The 20,316-nt window shown below is 34.9% G+C and overlaps 1 protein-coding gene across 1 annotated transcript in view; it reads right to left on the bottom strand.

The window, feature by feature from the left end:
* Positions 1 to 1,193: 1,193 nt before the first annotated feature.
* The window catches only part of LOC110029643 (ubiquitin-conjugating enzyme E2 35), a 30,974-nt gene continuing 11,851 nt past the window's right edge, over positions 1,194 to 20,316 (bottom strand). The window contains exons 5-8 of the mRNA XM_020732027.1: positions 5,318 to 5,359; positions 5,149 to 5,222; positions 4,195 to 4,292; positions 1,194 to 1,539 (exon numbers count right to left, since the gene is read on the bottom strand). Coding sequence (XP_020587686.1) covers positions 1,502 to 1,539; positions 4,195 to 4,292; positions 5,149 to 5,222; positions 5,318 to 5,359 — 252 coding nt within the window. The 3' untranslated portion in view covers positions 1,194 to 1,501. The remainder of the gene's footprint in view (positions 1,540 to 4,194; positions 4,293 to 5,148; positions 5,223 to 5,317; positions 5,360 to 20,316) is intronic.

Genomic DNA, 20,316 nt, shown 5'->3' with positions numbered 1-20,316 from the left:
ATTTGGTGACATGCATGAAAACGCCGCCGTAAATAACTACTAAAAGTTTCGTACTTGGTAGTTTTTGTCATGAAAATACCTTTTAAGCGTGTACCTTTCGATAAAATTATTATATGATCACCAATGTTATGTTGCCTAAAAATATAAGCAAATTTAGGGCGTCAGTTATCAGTTCATCTGAACTCGTTTATTTATTATTTTATTTATTATTAGAAAAAACAATGTGATATATATATATATATTGTCAAGAGATGACATAGTTATCATTAGTGTCATAGTTTAGAGACATTAACAGATCCAGAGGATTGCCCACTCGAAAAAAATGTGATTAATCTAATGCAGTGCAAATACTGCATTTAATAATAGGGACATTAACAGAGATAGCACTCAATTCTTACATAATTTACAGATCTACCACATAAATTTTGATTTTTATACTTATACCACTCGAGAATCTTTTATATCATATTAAAAAAAATCACTGGCTTAACTTTTAGCATAAATTATAAAAAAATTTAAGGCAAAAAAGAAAAACAAATAGCTAAAATGATACAAAATTAAGAAAACCAATGTAGTAGCAATTTTCATGCACCTTTTTGAAACTACCAAGAACTCCACATAGCAGGAACAAAATTAAATGAGAATTAAGAAAAGAGGGCATTTGCACGCATAAATCACAATTCTAATGTATTTAAATATCTCACCTAACATTTCATATTCACACATAACACCCAAATCTTAAATACCACATCAAAAGAACAATGTTACCACTACTTATAAGTGAAATATAAATTTTTCATGCATAAATCTAAAACACCAAAATAGTATATCTGTAAAAATTATTGTATAGGTGTGAGACATGTAAATGTATAAGAATTGCATACTATGAATGTAAATATCCCAAAAGAAAATCTTGAACATCAACAAATGCACTGTTATTGTCATGTAAATATCAAAATTCTTACTCTCAGGTTGGAACAGCCCAAGATTGCGATTGCCCGCTCTGAAATTTATTTTTTTCCTTAATAGATTATAATAAAAGTAAAAAATTATCAATAAACAAAACATATTTGCCTAAAATCCTGGCTAAAAAATTATTATATTTTTTCATATAATTTATTTGCAAATAAATAATAATAGCTCTATCCCTTGTCACTCTCATAAAGATGAACAAATAACTGATACTCGTGGAGTTTGCAATATAAAACACACTTGTGCATAATTTAAGACTGGTTGAGGTTATAATATCTTAATTATTAAAAAAAAAACAACCGAAAATCATTCACAACCAGGGGCCCCGCATAAATGATACAGCAAGCAGATATAATAGCTAGAGATAAAACCATATTCAAGTCATTTGCTTTCAAATTTGAGAGCAATTAAGGCCACCTCAAGCTGGAAGGAGAAGAAGCTAAGAGACTCTGACAGTTCATGAACACCGTTTTGAAGATATGATATAGAAAATCAATAATGGCAGATTTTCACATTATATTAAGGCCGTTCAAGCTCCGCTGGCATACAGGCGAGTCCACTCCTTGGCTGCCCATTAACCCAACATAATTAGGATAAAACTTTTTTTTTTTTTTGGAAGATTTAAATGCATATTACTCGATTCCCTGTTATTTACATATCTAACTTTAATTTTTACATTTATATGCTATCTTATCTATGGGTGAAAAAGTGTCACCTTTTTTTTTTTTAAAGTGAATAGTGTTTTTTTTTTTTTTTGTATGATATGAAATATTTGGGTGGTAAAAATATAAAAAGTAAATTTTAGTGTCCTAAATATGTAAAAACATAAGAATTGAGTAGTCTGTAGCTAAATGCCCTTTAAGGAAAAAAAAAGCTTAAAACACAGCTGCTTTCATACTTGCAGGTACAGAAAACCTTTTAAAGGAATTCATTCATACAAATTCTTATATGAGCTCACTTGATTGCTTATAACGTTCTATCTTGAATTTGCAATTAAAATTTGGAATATTTGCATTCATACCACACAATTCATATGTAATTACATATCTAGCACCTAAATTTTCATTTAACGGGGACTTTTAAGGAAACTAGAGAACAAAGTATTTAATCTACCAAACTATCAGTGCGTTTAGTTATTTCACTGCCTCTTATTATATCAAGACATATCTTTCTACCTATACATATAATATCCAATTGAAAATGGAAGTCAACGATTGAAAAATATATGCATGGCTTTGCAAATAATATCATCTTATTATGAAACTATATGAATCATGTCTTAACATAAGCTTCTATATGCACATGAGCATACGTAACAAGGTATACAGTAACATCAAGCCATGCACAAACTTTCCAACTTTCCAAACCACATGGTTTCAAATTATATCAAACCAAATAACTGATTTAACAAATTCCATCATTCTTTTAAAACATGATTTCTAACTTACAAGCAAACATATGAGCCCTTGCTGGAAATTATGCCCTCGAAAACAATAATTTCAATTTCATTTACTTTGAATGAGAAAATGAAATCAATTTTGGTCAATGTTTTTGGAATGTTTATGGAGTTTGAAATGATTATTGGTGCGATGATTTAATGTTACGCTATTTTTTTAAATATATCATCTAACTTGCAAACAAATGAGTCAAAAGCAATGGCATATCATCATCAATTGTGCATTAAGATTTATGTTGAAAAGCCGCTATGACTGAATGATAAACTTATGCTCAATATAACACAAATTTTAAGATAAAAATAAAACATGAATTCCCTGGTTAAAATGGATTTTTATCCAAGGGCAGAAAAAAATCCAATGATTTTAATCCCACCATGTTTAGAGAAATATAATCATAAATTCAAAATATTTCTTTAAAAAAGAAATAGATATAATAAAAAAAGAAAAGAAAAAGAAAAACACATAACATAAGCATTGACTAACAGTCAGTTTGTGACAGTTTTCTGTCTACTTTGTTTTTTATACCGCCACCACAGTATTGTTCAGAGAACTGATTTCTTGTGATTTTTTGAAATTTTTGTGGTAGAAAACTAATTTTTTTAACCTAAGATGTTAAAATGTGGTGACTGTCAGAAAATTGCAGCCTGATTATGCAAAAATTAAATAAATTTGTAATAGGGGTGTCAGTTTAGATCCGCGGATCAGGTGCGGGTCTGGCATGAAAATTACCCGACCTAATAGGGTCAATTTGAACCCAACCCGAATAATAAACGTGTAAAAAATTAAGACCTTAACCCGAACGAAACCCAAATTTGACGCAATAACCCCATGTATTACCCCCCGCAATTACCCCCTAACAACCTCTGCGATTTCACGTCAATAACCCCACAATAACCTCCACGTGGAGGTATATTACTGGATTCCGCAAGTAGAGCTGCGTACGTACTCCGTATGGAATAATTTCTCCACAAATAGATTGTTATGGTCAGTTTGAGGTGGCTATGGCTTTTTGAAAAAGTGATTGTGAAAACTGTGGCGGAGAAAACAACTTATTAGAAAGCTACGATGAGAGTTACGAATATATATTTTTTTCTCAAACATAAGACAACAACTTTATTACAGTCACGTACTTTAAAAGGTCAAGTTGAAAAAAAGTTGCTTCCCACCACAAATTTCTAGAAAGCAGCAAGCAAATAGTTCCCCAAACGTAGTTGTGGTGATGATTTGAAACGCAAAGCAGTTAGAAAGTTGTTGAAACAAACCCTCAGTGGAACAATAAAACTCTTCTCAAGCAAAAAAAAAGAACAGCATTTGCCCAAATTTGATTTATACACCAATAAAACTATACACCAATAAAACTAAGTAAGTTTTTTTTTTTTTTTTAATTTAGCATTACCATTCTTAAAAATGATGCTTTTTTTATTTTTTTTATTGTATACGTCAAAATGTTCAAAATGTTATCATTATATTTGAGTAAATTTCAAAAGGTTTTGTAGAATTTTTAATCAATAATTTTTCCGAATCATATTTAATAAAATGAAGGATCATCATAGTTTTCATCAATATTTATAACTGTAAAAATAAGCTTATACTTCATAAAAAGCTTGCATCAACAGAAAGCCCTTCCATCAAACCTAAAGCAACCAAATGAGCTCTTATAAAAATTGGAAGTAACCCACTCACTCGTTGTATAGATCAATGCAAATAAGTATATCTTCTATAAAAAATGGCTAACTAAATTAATATTCTATAAGAAATGGCTAACCTGTCTCAACAGCTTCTGCTTCATTTGTCTTCCAGTGTTTTGCAATGTTATCTGAAAGTGGATCATCTGGGTTTGGAGCACTTAGAAGCGCTTGGATACTAATTAATGAACACCAAAAAAAGTGGTTAAATGTAATAAATAAAAGAACATTGAAAATAATGGATTTTACAACCACTAATCGGCAAAGAAACATATATGAACTGGAATAATTGGTGACACTAATCATGATGGCAAATTTAATATTTAAAAAGGCAAGCAAACCACTAGATAATAATACTAACAACAAAGCATAAAAGAAAACATAATCGGAACTGTCCAACTAAGACAAAGGTAGTGTTCAAAATCTAAGGAATAGTAAAAACATCAATTTAATGTAATATCTTCAAATATGATTTAGGGCCAAAGTTAAACCTAGTATTTTTTTTTAAGGGTTGACTTATAACTAAATAGAGCTTTATTTTCTTATACTTCATTTGCACTTATTGCAAGTTAGCAATACGCATAGACAGCAAGTCGGCAATACCTCTCATCATCTTTTAGGATTGATACATTCATAATGAGCATATAGTGTCCCCAGTAAGGACTATTTTTGAACCTCAAGTAATGTTTCATTAAGTTGTTTCAATAAGTTAGGCTTAAATTGAATAAGAGAATAAAAATTAGGAGCATTTACATACATACCACACAATTCTTATATATTTACATATCTAACACCTAAATTTTACATTTTACATTTTACATTTATACCCCCAAAAATTTTCATATCACATCAAAAACACCATCATTTTAACTTACAAAAGTGAAATACAACTTTTCATACATAGGTAGGGTGGCATATATGTAACAATTGAAGTTTAGGCGTTAGGTATGTAAACACGTACGAATTAAATGGTGTGTATGTAAATAAGCCAAAAAATCTATGGTTTGGAACCAAAAAGAGTGAAGGCCCGTCACCTCAACAGTACTGTTCGAATCTGCAGAGCTGGACTCCACTTATCTTTCAATATATCTAGGCATATTCGTCCAAGCTGCATAGGTAGAAATCTTAAGAAAAAAAAAATAGCTAATTGAGAAAAGAAACTCATGAAACTGGAAACATAACAATAAATAAAAGTGTACTTGCCTTGTCAATGTTGGGATGATATATTTTGGTAAGGAAGCGGACCTGTTTCAATTATGAACAAAACAAGCACAAGCTCATTTGTATCGGATTCTTATATGGGTCAAATAAGAATACTCTATCTGAAGCTGAAGCAGTAAAAGATGATTCCAGCGAATGAACAAACAACTAGATACGAGTTAATTAAAAAAAAAAAGACCAAATGACCAATTACTATAAAACAATATGCAGTATTTGAATTAGTTCACAGAACATCAAATGTAAAAATTAAGAGTCTATAAACGGGTTTTCAACATAAAATATCGTCAAAGCTGAATTTCAGTGATCTGGAAATGGATCGAGTGGTATCTAACATAGTTACAACATATAGCTCTAATGATTGGGAAAGAATTTTAGTCTATTAGCAGACAAATTTCTCTTTACTAAATAAGGCATCAATGTGTATTGACTTTTTCTTTTTACATATCTGATCATCCAGTCATTCTATTACAAGTCAATATAATTGTATACGAAAAAATAAATCAGCACAAATCTCAAAGTAAACAAACGGTTCAGGAGAAAGAGACGACTGATTGTATAAACGGTCGATGGCACCGATGGATTGGATGCTAGCAAACAGAACATTGGATCGAATGACCGAAAGAACGTATCAGGGGATTTCCTTGCAAAACCACAATCGGCTCTCTTCTTGCCGACCAAATCAATCAGTCAGTCCTCTTATATTCAGATATCTTTGTAATTGCTAAAAGACCTCTTATAAGGCTAATGATGAGAGGATTGATTTGTAATCTTGTAAGATTGATACATATTCCTATAAATAGGAGTTCCATATCATAAAGAAAATTTATGCATTCTCTACTATTCTCTATTATACTCTCTTTCTAGTGTGACGTTCAATACTTTGGGTGTGTTTCCCTAATACTTTTGGAATCGACATTCTTTAAGGTGCGGTGAGCGTGGAAACATGTCATCAACAAGAAGAGGAGCTCAACAACAATAGCAAGAAGAATCCAATCAAAAGAACAATACAGAAGCAACGTGCATTAGGGAGTTCATAGAGGAATTCGTTCAGCAAGGCTTGCAAGAACTGCAGGCTCAAATCACAACCATATATCAAAACAATTCGCGGAGAGAGGTACTCAAAGCAGTAACTGCCATAGAGGCGGTCCAATTTCCAGGAGGAAGGCCGACCCAGCAAGGCCCCCTCCCCCCAAAGAGAAATCGTCGGCAAAAAACGGAAGAAGAACAATCCACTTGCAAGAGAAGCCCAACGAAGTGTTATACCAAGAAAGCGTCAGATCGACTCCTGTTGAGAGGAATCGAATAGTGCGGACCAAGGACCTGTGGCAGCTGGAGAATGCTTTCACACTACAAGTCTTGGGAGCTTAACTCCCAGAGAATTTTAAGATGCCCATCCTAGAGTCATAAAAAGGACAGTCGGATCCCCAAGGCCACCTTGCGTCGTTTGAATTTTCCATATGTCTGCTAAAAATCTATGATGCTCTCAAATGCAAATTGTACTTCACAACACTGAGGTCATTTACACTAGGATGGTTCAACGGGTTACTCGCGGGGATGATTACCTGCTTTGTGGAATTTAGGAGGCTTTTTCTATCGCAGTTTGTCGGTGCATTAAGAACTAAAAAGAGTATACAATCTTTTATTGCACGCTTCCAAAGGGAAAAGTTGGATGTGAAAGATCTAAAACCCGAGATGGCCCAGGCTGCGCATGACCAATAAAAATCTCTACCAATGAAATTGCCCCAGAGCCCACCAAACAGACGCTAGAAGGGGTCGTCGCAAGACAGCGAAAGGCAACGCAGAGAAAGTATATGACCGACCATCCGCACACACTACGAGAGCCACCCTAGCAACAACTCTACCCACTGTCACGAGGGTTAGGGTAGACAAATTAAGGCCCAGCATTACCAATCATCCCATTATCATGAGCAATCCCAATACAACCACGGGTTCCCCCGAAAAACCCAACTAAGGGTGTCTATGGCAGAAATAGTGGATGTCATTTAGGACAAGTAATTTTTCAAGAAAGCACCACCGATAAGAACCAGAGCCTTTCTCCGAGATAGCTGGAAATACTGCAAGTATCACAGGGACCTCGGGCACGACATGGAGAAATGCACACACCTACGGAACCTGATTGAAGAGCTGATAAAAGAAGGGAAGCTAAAAGAATTTGTCACCCCTGGAGGGGGGGGGGGGGGGCCGTTGGCCGACGAACCTATCCGCACAAATGCCATCCACATCGTATCATACGTTCCCACAATATTTGGAGGAAGCAAACTAACCAGAATGATAAACCGGAAGAGGCAATAAATAGGGAAACTCTGTGTTGCAACCTTCACCCAAGAGCTACCCGCTCATTTACTTCCGAAGAAAAATCTTTATAATGATGTTATTGTGATAACAACTATAATCAATGATTATCAAGTAGGTAGCGTTTTCATCGATATAGAAAGCTCAGCAAATGTACCATTCAAGCAGGTGTTCGACAAGCTAAGCCTCTCTGTCAATCGGATGACTACATTGACCCGCTAGGGGGGGGGTATGAGAAGCAATTTTATGCTAACGGGTGATTCCTCATGGCGGACCTCACCCCCACCACGCATACAACACTATATTCAAAGTTGTTGCTATGGGTGATGAAATCATTAAAAGTTTAGAATGTTTTAGATATCTCAAGTCTATTGTTCAAAGTGATGGTGATATAGATGAGGATGTTATTAGTAGAATTCAAGTTGGTTGTTTTAAGTGGAGGAATGCATCAGGCTTATTGTGTGATAGAAAAGTACCTCTTAGACTAAAAGGAAAATTTTATAAGATGGTGGTGAGACCTACAATGCCCTATGGTGCAGAATGTTGGCCTTTAAAAAACAAGCATAAAACAAAGTTAAGTGTTGTTGAGATGAGAATGCTTAGGTGGAAGAATGGCTTGACATTTAGAGACGAAATGAATATATTTGTGATAGGGCTGGTGTAGCTACAATGGCAAACAAGATTAGAGAGTCTTCTTAGATGGTTTGGTCACATTAAACGTCGACCAAATAATGATCTGGTTAGGAGAGTAGATATTTTAGACTCCACTTATAATAAGAAAAGCAGAGGTAAACTTAAAAAGACTTGGGCATATTGTATAAAAAATATCTTAATCTATTAGAATTAAATGAAAATATGACACTCAATAGGACACAAAGGATTCATTTAGTGGGCTAGGGCTTGTTGTTGTTGATGTATTAAAAGTAATATTATGATTTTTTTTAATCAACGATTTCTTTTTTTTTTCAATTTAAGTTTCATCAACATTTTAAGACCCTTAACCATCATATTTAAAATTGAAATCAAAGCCATACTTAACATCTACAAAGATAAATCTTTATCTTCTCTGAAATCTATCAAGCATAAACCAATGCTAAATTCATGTGTAGTGAAAACCCATCTTACTGAAGAAATTGTAGTTCATAATTACCTTTTAAAGATAAATTAGAATGAATATTTCTTATTACAACTGAATTTACTTGATATTGTGGAGTCCAAAATCTACACTTACATTAGAACATTAACATGAGCCTGAACTTATTCGTACATAGAGATGAAAAGTGAGCCAAAAATAGGGAATCGTACCCTGGAATGGAATCAACTTCACATCCATTAGAAACTAAATTCGGAGTTGAAAGTGAAATTTCAGGCAAAATTTTGAATCAAATTCTATCATAAAATCAGTTTTGAATCTACACATCTATTAAAAGTCAAACTTGAAGTTAAAAGTGAACATACTCTTTTAATGTTGTATTGTCAAAATCTAGACTTTTATTAGAACACAAATATGAACCTGAACTTATTCCTAGATAAGAGTTTAAATTTTAGCTAAAATTAGGAATCAGCTTCCAGCAAAAGACCAACTATGAATCTACTCTTCCATTGGAAACTAAACTTGTTGAAGTTGAAAGTGAACCTACAATTGAATTTATATTAAATAGTTTGTCTAATGACTAATGAGTTTCTAGAGTACATTCAGCAGACTCACGTACACAGTGTGATAGATGAGTCTAATAGAGAAAATGATAAAGTAAATCTTAAATATATAAGTGAAAAACAATAGTCTACTAAAGATAATAAATCAATTATATAAGTTGATCTAGCTCACGATGAAACATTTTAAAGAATTACGAATTAAAAAAAAAAACAGATGTGCAGAGTAATAAAAGGACTAGAGAGAAAGTAAGAATTCCATCAATATTTTGATGAATGCGTTAATAAAGAAATTCATATAAAAAATCTAAATTTTAAAGCTTGGTCATATTTTGAAGTGTATAAATCATTACGATTTATATATAATTGATAATAAATCAATTATATAAGTTGATCTAGCTCACGATGATACATTTTAAAGAATTACAAATTAAAAAAAAAAAAAACCAGATGTGCAGAGTAATAAAAGGACTAGACAGAAAGTAGGAATTCCATCAATATTTTGATGAATGCGTTAATAAAGAAATTCATATAAAAAAACTAAATTTTTAAAGCTTGGTCATATTTTGAAGTGTATAAATCTAACTGCTTACTAAAACTACAAATCAATTATCAATATGAACAGAAAGCATATGAAATTAAAGCCAAATGAAAAGGTAATGGAATATCTAAATTATGAAAAGCTCCTCACCAAAACTTTAAAGAAATTTACTACAAAAAATACCATCATTTGAAATCAAATGATGCATTGATATGAATACTTGCCTACTTAAATTTCGTTAAACACTGGTACTATTCTAAACTTCAAGATAATGAAAGTTGACTTTCCGTTCATGAACCAATTATATGAATTATAGATTCCTCTCAGTTTCAATCTCCTCGTAAACTCATATCCAACACCTACCAGATGAATCTACTCATCTTGGTCCAAAAACTAAATTATATGCAATAATTATTTAAACTATTGATGGTGGATCACACAAGTTTCTTTTGCTTTGAGATGAAAGATTTATTTGTGAAAATTAATAAGTTCACTTAAAAAAATACAGTAACTTTGCCCAGGCTTACATGACAAATATTAAATACTAAATTTGTCAGAGCCAATTTTCTGCATGTAAGGCCAAAAAAATGCAGATTAATTACCTAATTTGCTATGGTTTTGGGGTCTTGATTATCACTACTATGCTACAATTCCAAATTTGTTTCCATAACTCCAATCACCGACTATACTTGTTTAGAAAGTTGTTCCATGAAATGTCAGTATAGCTATAAACTCCATTTCTCGCCGCTCATTTGAAAAAATTGATTACAATTTTTGAAACCTAATGTTGACTCCAACTGTTGGGGGCAATCAAAACTTGTTATTTTTTATTATAAAAAAATTCTCATTTTATATGCTTCCTGTGCGAGCCCTGGCTCATTGGTAGCGGCTTTGGCGTAAGACCATCGGGTCGTGGGTTCGAATCTCAACCCTTTCAAAAGCATTCGAATAGCACACGGACTGGAAGGGGGGTCTGCCGCTCGGTCAGTCCAACCTATAGAGGTTGACTGGCGGTCTCCGATCGTCGATCAATCTTATTGATTATATATATATATATATATATATATATATATATATAATTCAATATTACACAAAATTAGTCTTGATCAAATATGTATTCTTTGGGTGCCTCATAGACGTTGACGAATACTACTAGAGAAAAGTCTCCATGTATTGGCATAAGGCCCAATTCTTCACTTCGAAGAATTACATCATTGTTCTATCTTTTAATTTGTCTAAGGGTAAGTTTGCATGTGTAATTAAAATTTTATGAAGTATGTGATAGGAGTTTTCATAAAAATTAGGGTAAAATAAATATTTTATTTCTCCAAAACAAACAATACAGCCACAAACATATAAAAAAATGATAAACACCTACAATTCGAGAGATAGACAGTCTCTCCAATTCCTACCATTTGAGAGGTAAGAAATCTCCCCCAAACCCTAAACCTAAGACTCACAACATTAATCTCATGCATACATAATCCTAAACCTATTAGAGTCTATTTATAATAAATTATAATAAATAATAAAAGCCTCAATTGTCCTTAGCTAATAAAAGACTAAATTGCCCTTTATGCTAGGCCAGTCCTCCCAAAAAAGCACATTGTCATCATCTTGGATAAAAAAAATTGCCACTTAATCAAGCTCCCCTGCCTCTTCATACACTGTAAGAATCTATAATGTTTGATCCCCGCATCGATACCCCGGGGCAAATTTTTCATCACAAAAAAAAACATGATCACTTTGTTTGCTTCTCCTAAATCTCTGACTTTGTAAGGCGCTTAAAGTTGACCACTGGAAGGGCCCACATATGATTCTCCTTCGGTGTCTTACATTGTATGAGTTCTTGAAGTCATGGAATCAACATACTCCTGTGTAATTCTCCCATGGTGCTGCTTTTGATGGCCTTCTCCATCTGGTTCTTGTTCTCCACCATCCGGCTAGCTTCATCATCTTCCCCAATTCTTGTGGTCTCAAAATTAGGAGTATTGCACATATGTCAAGTTTTAAATCCTTCATAAAAATTCCATCCAATATTTTTTCAGAAACCCCCCTCAGTATTCCCAACAGTAACTTGAATATATTCCCGACTCCGTCGTTCAATCCTACTTGCTTCTGTCTGTCTGAATGTTGCAATACTTCTTTTAAGTGTTGCTACTCAATTCTGCTAATGATTCCTTCGCTTAATACCGTAGCTCTGGGCCTATCTAAAATAGCAACATTGCTCTGATGTCATGCGAATCCTTCTAGTTTCTACAGCTCGAGTCCATTACCGACACATTGGCTCGATCTTGCAGCGGGCGGACATTATTTTATGTGAATCTCCATGATCTTCTTTATTATTTCTTCCAAGGTCGTGAATCTTGCTCAAATTGCCCCTCCATGTACAAAATGTTGTTGCAGTATATAGAAAGATCGACAAAAAAATGAAAAATTGGAACGAAAAAAATTGTAAAATACCAGAGCGACACACATATTTACGTGGTTCAACAAATTGAATACATCAATGGAGTTGCAGATGATTTTATTATTTGAGGAATTACACCGTTGTCGATCAAAGAATCGTCACATTTTCTCTCTCTCTCTCTTCTTCCCTCTCTCTTTACCTAAGATCCACACAAAATAAGAAGAAAAACGGGGGCAACCACCTGCTGCTCTCCGAAAGCATTCTCCACACCTAAAAGGTAATATTTAATTTCTTTTCCCGTAAGCAGACACCACAGAACCAAGAGGAGCACACTCCACCATGTGTTTTATCTTCTTACATCCATGAGCCAACACACTGAAGAAGTCAAGGTAGCCAGATGTCGTGTGTTCCTTCTTCCCTTCTTCTGTTAGCTAAAATGTTGATGCCAAACAAAGAAGAGTGATCCTTTTATCACGAAGAGGGAGGTTGTTGTTTGCGAACGAAAGAAAGCAAGGGCTGCATCATTTCGCGAATCTCAGAAGGCGGGAGGCAAGAGAAGTAGCGGGAACTGTTATTTTACTTTTTTTTCTTGAAAACAAGCTCCGCACAAACAAATCTCTCACTTGAAGACTGATACACTGACAACATCGTCATTTGCTTCAAATTGGTATCCTCCACTTCTGCAACTCAAGTCCCCTGTCTTCAAGCTAGAAGATCAACTGAAGTTGTGCACAACTTCAGCATCTCAAGTGTAACACTCTTTGTCAACATATCAATAGGGTTCTTATTTCCACAAATTTTCTCAAGCAACAACTATTTGTTATCCAATAATGATCGTATAAAGTGATACCTGATCTGAATGTGTTTGGTCCTAGACTGAAATGTTAGATTCCCGACAAGGAATATGGCGCTCTGACTGTCACTGTAGAGAATGTCATTCTGATTCTTTTCGCCCAATTCCTCCAAGAAGCCCTGTAGTTATATCATCTTCTTTGCAGCCTCTGACACTGCTATATACTCAGCTTCTGTAGTAGACAAAAAAATTGTCTTCTGCGAATTAGAGCCTATGATACTGCAGCGCACCAAGAGTGTGAATATAGCCCATAGTACTCATTTTGGTATCAATCTCTCCAGCTATATCAGCATCAACATAGCATTGTACCTCTAAACTCCTTCCTGAAAAACACAAGCAAGTTTCTAAAGAGTCTCTTAGGAACCTTAAGATCCACTTCACAACTTCATAATGTTCTTTTACAGGATTACTCATGTATCTGCTAGCAACTCACATTGTATTGGCAATATCCAGCCTAGAGCAAATCATAGCATACATAAGCGAACCAATATTTGAAGCATAAGAAACCTTACTCATGTGGTCTCATTCCACCTTTGACTTGGGTGACTGATTCTTGTCGAGTCTGAAGTGACCGTCCAAGAATGTGTAGACTGGTTTGGCCTTATCCATATTGAACCTGCTAAATACTATTTTCCCATACTCAGCTTGAGAGAGTCTCAACATGCCTCCGACTCTATCTCGACAATTCTCATGCAAGGATATGTTTTGCAGCTCTCAAATCTTTCATTGCAAAATGTTCTAACATCTGCTTCTTCAAATTATTGATCTCATCAACACTGACAACTTAAATAAAATGTCTGACATAGCAACAGTGACCTGTCTGACAATGTTGTACCCTGCACTGCGTATGAAATTATCAAATTTATTGTACCGTTGTCTAGGAGCTTGTTTCCGATCCTATAAGCTCTTCTTCAGTCTGCAAACTAAGTATTTCTTTCTCTGAACCACAAATCCTTCAGGTTGGTGCATGTAGATGTTTTTTCAAGGTCTCCATGAAGAAAAATTGTTTCACATCTAATTGCTTAAGGAAGAGATCTTCTGTAGCCACCATAAACAACATCATTTTGAAGGTTATGAGCTTTACCGCAGGAGAAAAAGTCTCGGAATAATCAATATCATGTTTCTACTGAAAGTCTTTTACAACAAATCTAGCTTGTACATCTTACTGTCATCATACTCAGTTTTCACACAGTACACCCACTTGTTTTGTAATGTTTTCTTCCCTAGTGGAAGTTCTGTCAACTTTCATGTTTGATTTTCTAACAGAGAATCCATCTCCTCCTTCAGCAGAATGTAGTTCAAAGTTGGAGAGTAACGCTGTGGAGAACGTTTAGTCCTTTCTAACCTTCAAACTGCAGTTGTAGGGGTGGATTGTTTTGAAGCTGACTGCGGAATAATAGGACTACGTGCCTCAGGCCCACTCTCCCCGTCACCTTCATCTCTGCCATACACTGTGACCTCTCGTAGATCATCAAACTTTATCAATTCAGATTCTTGTGACATTGCTTCAGAACTTGTACTGGTTTTATCCTTGTACATAACATTCTCATTGAAAATCATATTCCTACTTCTTATGATCTTCAGATCCTGATCATCCCATAAACGATAATCAAATGTCTCGTCTTCATAGCTAATGAAGTAGCATTTCTTTGACTTAGTCTTAAGCTTACTACGAGCATTAGGATTAATGAGAACATATGAAAGACATCCAAAGGTTTTAAGGAGAGAAAATTTAACATATTTTCCACTCCATACCTCCTAAGGAAATTCACAATATAGTGGAACGAATGACCACGTGTTGATCAAATAAACTGCAGTGATGATCGCTTATGCCCAGTAAGTAGGTTGTAATTCGGCGTGCAATCTCATGTTTCTAGAACGCTCATTGATAGTCATGTTCACGTGCTCTGCAACACTATTTTGTTGTGGTGTCAATGGAATGGTACTTCATTTTGATGTCTTGAGCTACACAATACTCCTTGAACCCACCATCAATATACTTATCATCATTATCAGACCTCACATTTCAGTTTTAAGTCTTAAGTCTGTCTCTGTCTCAATCATGGTCTTCCAAGTCTTGAACACGCTAAATACATCAAATTTATGCTTCAAGAAATAAACACATACATTTTTGCTGTGATCATCAATGAATGTTACGTAGTAATAAGAGTCTCCAAGAGATGTCACTAGAGAATGACCCTACACATCTGTGTGTACAAGATTTAGTTTTTCTGTTTTTAGTGTTCTGTCACTTTTCAAGAAACTGACTTCCTCTGTTTGACCATAATGCAACTCTCACACATGTTAAGATAAATTTACTTCAGTTTTGGTAGCTTGTCTCTAAACTGAAGTTTTTTCACACCCCTCTGACTCATGTGGTCAAGTCTGAAATGTCACAACTCTGCTGTGTTTTCTGTAGCGGTAGTGTCAATACTGTTAATTAAACCAGCAGTCATATATAATGTACATGTTCTCTTACCTCGAGTCAATATCAGTGCTCATTTAGTAACCTTTCAGGTGTTATCTGAGAATACTACTCAATGTTCACACTCATCAAGCTGCCCAATAGAAATAAGGTTCTTCTTCAGTTCAGGAATGTGTTTAACCTTTTGAAGAGTCCACTTGTTCTTATTTAAAAGTGCAATGTCAATGTCTATCATTTCTATCACATTTAAAGCTTCTTCATCTGCCAGATATATTTTCCCAAAGTCACATGCAGCATAATTCCACATCAATTTTAGATGGAAAGTTGGATGGAAAGAAGCCACTGAATCCAGTATGAAGTCATTAACAGAAATATAAATTGTCAACAATAGTGCATCATGTGCATCTTCAATTACCACATTTGCGCTATCATTCTCTGTCTTCTTGGGATTTCTACAGTTCCTCTTTATGTGGTCAGTTTTGTCACAATTCCTGCAAGTTGCATTCTGACCAGGCCTTGACTTGTTCCTACATCTGTGTTTTAACTTTAATCTTCATCTACTTGAATTCTTGTCAAGTATTCTTCCTCAAGAATTAACATTTTGTGCTGAACTCGAAACTGAGAATTCTACAGTCTTTCCTGCGCACTTCCTCAGTCAAAATCAAATCATGAATATCATCATATTTCAGCTTAAATTTACTTATAGAATTACTGACAGTCATCCTCATGGTTTACCAACTATTTCGCAATGAAACCAACAAGATTAGTGCACGTATCTCATCATCAAATTAAATTTCAACAGCGATAATTAATTTGTGATAGATTCTGAGGAAGTCCACAGTTCTTCCGAAAAGCCAAAGGTCCCCAGATAAAGACATTAAAATCATTCAGGTATTGTACAACAGACATATCTTTTGTCATTGTTAAATTGAATAAGTTTTTCATCAGATATACATTGTTATTCGCCGACGGTTTTTCATACATACCTGACAGGGCTGTCATGAGATCTACAGTAGACCTTTCCTTGACGACGTTGTGTGCAACGGACCTCGACAGTGTCAATCGAATAACCCCAGAACTTGTTGATCCAACAATTTTCATTTAGCCCCATCCATACCTTCCGGTCTTTTCTCCAATAATAGAAGATAAACTTTATTCTCGTAGAGATAGTCTTTTATTTGCATTCTCCAGTAACCAAATATGTGACGTCAAATTTCTCGATCTCTAAAACCTTCATTTCATCTGCAGACATCATCTTTACTCAGATGTGAACCAAAGCCCTGATATCAACTGTTGTTGTGGTATATAGAACGATCGACAAAGAAAGCGAAGAATTGAAACGAGAAAAATTGCAAAACACCAGAGCGACATACAGATTTATGTGGTTTGGCAAATTTCATACGTCCACAAAGTTGCAGAAGATTTTATTACTTGAAGAATTACACCGTCGTCGACAAAGAGTCTCTCGCCTTTTATCTCTCTCTTCTTCCCTCTCTCTTTACCCGAGATCCACACAGAAGAAGAAAAACATGGGCAACCACCTGCTGCTCTTCGAAGGGCTTCTTCACACCTAAAAGGAAATATTTAATTCTTTTTTCCCGTAAGCAGTCACCAAAGAACCAAGAGGAGCACACTCCACCATGCGAGTTATCTTCTTACAGCCATAAGCCAACACGTCGAAGAAGTCAATGGAGTCAGATGTCGTGTGTTCCTTCTTCCCTTCTTCTGTTAGTTAGAATGTCGATGCTAAACAAAGGAGAGCGATCCTTTTATCGCGAAGAGGGAGGCTGTTGTTCGTGAACGAAAGGAGGCGAGGGTTGCATCGTTTCGAGAATCTCATAAGGCAGGAGGTGAGAGAACCAGCAGGAACAGTTATTTTGCCTTATAAAAAAAATAGGCTCCACACTAGCACAAAAAAACACTCATCAATTTCAAATATGATGTGACTCAGCTCGTTCTCTAATCACTTCTCTAAAATATCCACTTACTTGGCTACTATAATCCTAATTTTTTTTATTACAAAAGCGGAACACTTTTTTGCTACGATCTCGTTGTTATCGCGACAGTACCACAAGTTTGTAAACCAGTATTCCTTCATTTCCTCCAAAGCACCCAAATCATGAATATGTAGGGACATTGTAGCTGCGATCCCGTACTTGGATTCCCGGCTAGGTTAAATTGGAGTTGTATATCACGGTTCGGTCTTGAAGGTCAACTGTATTGCTATGATACCGTTGTAGCTTCCCCACTTGAATAGCGGTTGTATCATGCTTCGGTCACACAGGCAATCATGTTGTCTAACTGTTGTGATCCCCATGTGGCCTTCTCAATTAGCTCTAATCATTATTGTATCGCTAGGATGGAGCAAAAGGAAAAAATATATGGAGTTTTGGGCCTCTGTATGCCACTATCCTTCAGAAAGATCGCGATCCCCACATAGCTTGAATCACGACTTTGAGTCTTTCGAGTCGATCGGCTTTCGAAAATCATTGTATGGGGCGATCTTGATCGCTAGGTTGGATGCTAAAATTCTTTCAGGCCGCGATTCTTTTTTTTTCTTCCCAGATTGAAAGCAATGATACCACTTGATACGATTTTGCATGACTTTCCACAAAAAATAGGGTAAAAATATTATATTGCAAGAACAACAAACATTCAACACGAATACAAAGATAAATGTTGAGTGTGTAGTTTGTTTGCATAGCAGTCACAACCTATAGGAAGCAAGCAGCAGCAGTAGCAACAACAACACCAGCACCTAAGGGCCTAAGGGAGCGCCCAGGCGCCAAGATCTAAGTTGTGTCCGTGTGCGTGGATCCAGAGAGGGAAACACTCAAACGCCCATTTCATGGAGCGACAGTGCCCAGATTCATGGCTTTAATGCAAGCAAGCAGAAAGGCAGCGCTGGAAGCAGTGTTTCCATGTCAAGAGCAGTTTGTACGCAGTTAGGTATTTAAATCATGTTTCATGAATGATTATTACTCTCTCTCGTGGTGTATTCTAAACGGTGTTGAGCAACGTCTGTGTAGAGAAATTGGATTTTGGCAAGCACTTTTTCTTGTGAGAACAAGAGAGGAAGAAGTATGAATTATTGTAAGTTTCAATGATGTAGAGAATGCATCTGAGTGATACAATGTTGTATTATTGTCCTTTCATAGTTAAATTTCTGATATGGCGTGGCTCCTTGGTTTGTTCCCGTTCACAGGTTTTTCCACATTAAATTTGTGTGTTTTTCTGGATTTCTTTTTTGTGAGCTTATATTGAATTTATTGTATTGAATCTCTCGAATTGGAGTGTTTTTCTATGGTGTGCTTTTGGTCGTGAATCGATCAAATCTAAAAGTTTATTATCTTAACAATAAGCACCTAAAATTCGAGAGATAGATGATCTCTCCCAATTCCTATAATTTGAGAGGTAGGAAATATTTCACAAACCTTAAACCTAAGACCCACAAAAATAATCTCACACATACCTAACCATAAACCTATTAGGGTCTGTTAATACTAAACACTAATAAATAATAAAACACTCAATTGTCCTTTGGCTAATAAAAAGACTAATTGCCCCTTAGGCCAGGCCGACGTAACAATATGATACACTTAAGATTACTTTTCATAGTGTGAAGCATAATTACAGCTTCAACATTACAATCCTTCATCATTTCTTTCGTGGAATTTCAAAATTAATGACTCTTCTTTGTGAATGAAATGTTCTTGTTGCTTTTATATTAAAAAGAAAACATTTTTTTGCAAAAATAAAAAGTAATTAGTGATTTATCGGCTGTGATTTTTTGTATTTATATGTCGCATATCATCGCAGATTGCAGTAACCCAAGCCCTTAACAAGTAAACATCAATTAATCTAAGTGAATTGGACCACCTATTAAGGTGACAATATATGTGTGCCTATAGTAGCATGCATTAACACATGGATGTCAGCAAATAATTAAAAAACAAACCAATCTTAAAAGGCTAAGCCAACTAACTTTAGATTTCACAGTTCAATTACATGCTTAAACGCTCTAGCATACTTTTAAACTACTAAGCTAGAATGGTAAATAAGCATGGATTTTCTCTAACAGCAGATTTCAGCAAACAAACTTCGTTCATTCCCATACACAAAAAAGATTAATAGATTACTAATTATGATGTGTTCTGACTAAATGCATTTGAATATTTACTATATTATTTCGCAGAAGAATCAGTTCTAAATCAATCCAAATCACACTCACAGATCTTTAGGAAAACACGAAAAAAATTAATGTGAGCGCAAGGTATCTCCTAATAGCAGGCTAAAGCGCACAGAAAAAAAATAAAGTATGAGCATACTGCATCAAAAAAGTTTAAACAGTAGAAAAAGAGTAAATTTCACTTGAAAATAGGAACCATACAATGTTAAAAAGCACAAGATGCATTGAAGTCTATATAGCTGCTTAATACCTACGAAACAAAGCATCACTAAGTTATTCTCCAGGATAACAATTATCACAATAAACTATGTTAGATAAAGTAGTAATATTTTAGGCTTCATTACATACCACGTTCTAAAATATCGCTGAAGAGATTATCTTAAAGAAGTACCAAAAACACATTGAAATAACTGAAAGAACTTAAATTATTAAGTTTATCTTCATTGTCATCTGTGCACGCTTCTCCATGACTGATACTGTAGCCCTCCATTCTCCCTCTATCTTCTGGATACTCATTATCTTCGCCCAAAGATTTACAAATATAGAAGTTGAAGCTTTCTCCCGAACCATCAATGTAAGAGGCATTTATATACATAC

Source organism: Phalaenopsis equestris, unplaced genomic scaffold (genome assembly GCF_001263595.1).
Source record: "Phalaenopsis equestris unplaced genomic scaffold, ASM126359v1 Scaffold000600, whole genome shotgun sequence".
Taxonomy (NCBI): Eukaryota; Viridiplantae; Streptophyta; class Magnoliopsida; order Asparagales; family Orchidaceae; genus Phalaenopsis; species Phalaenopsis equestris.
The sequence above is the reverse complement of the archived record's forward strand: the minus strand, read 5'-3'. Positions and strand labels throughout refer to the sequence as shown.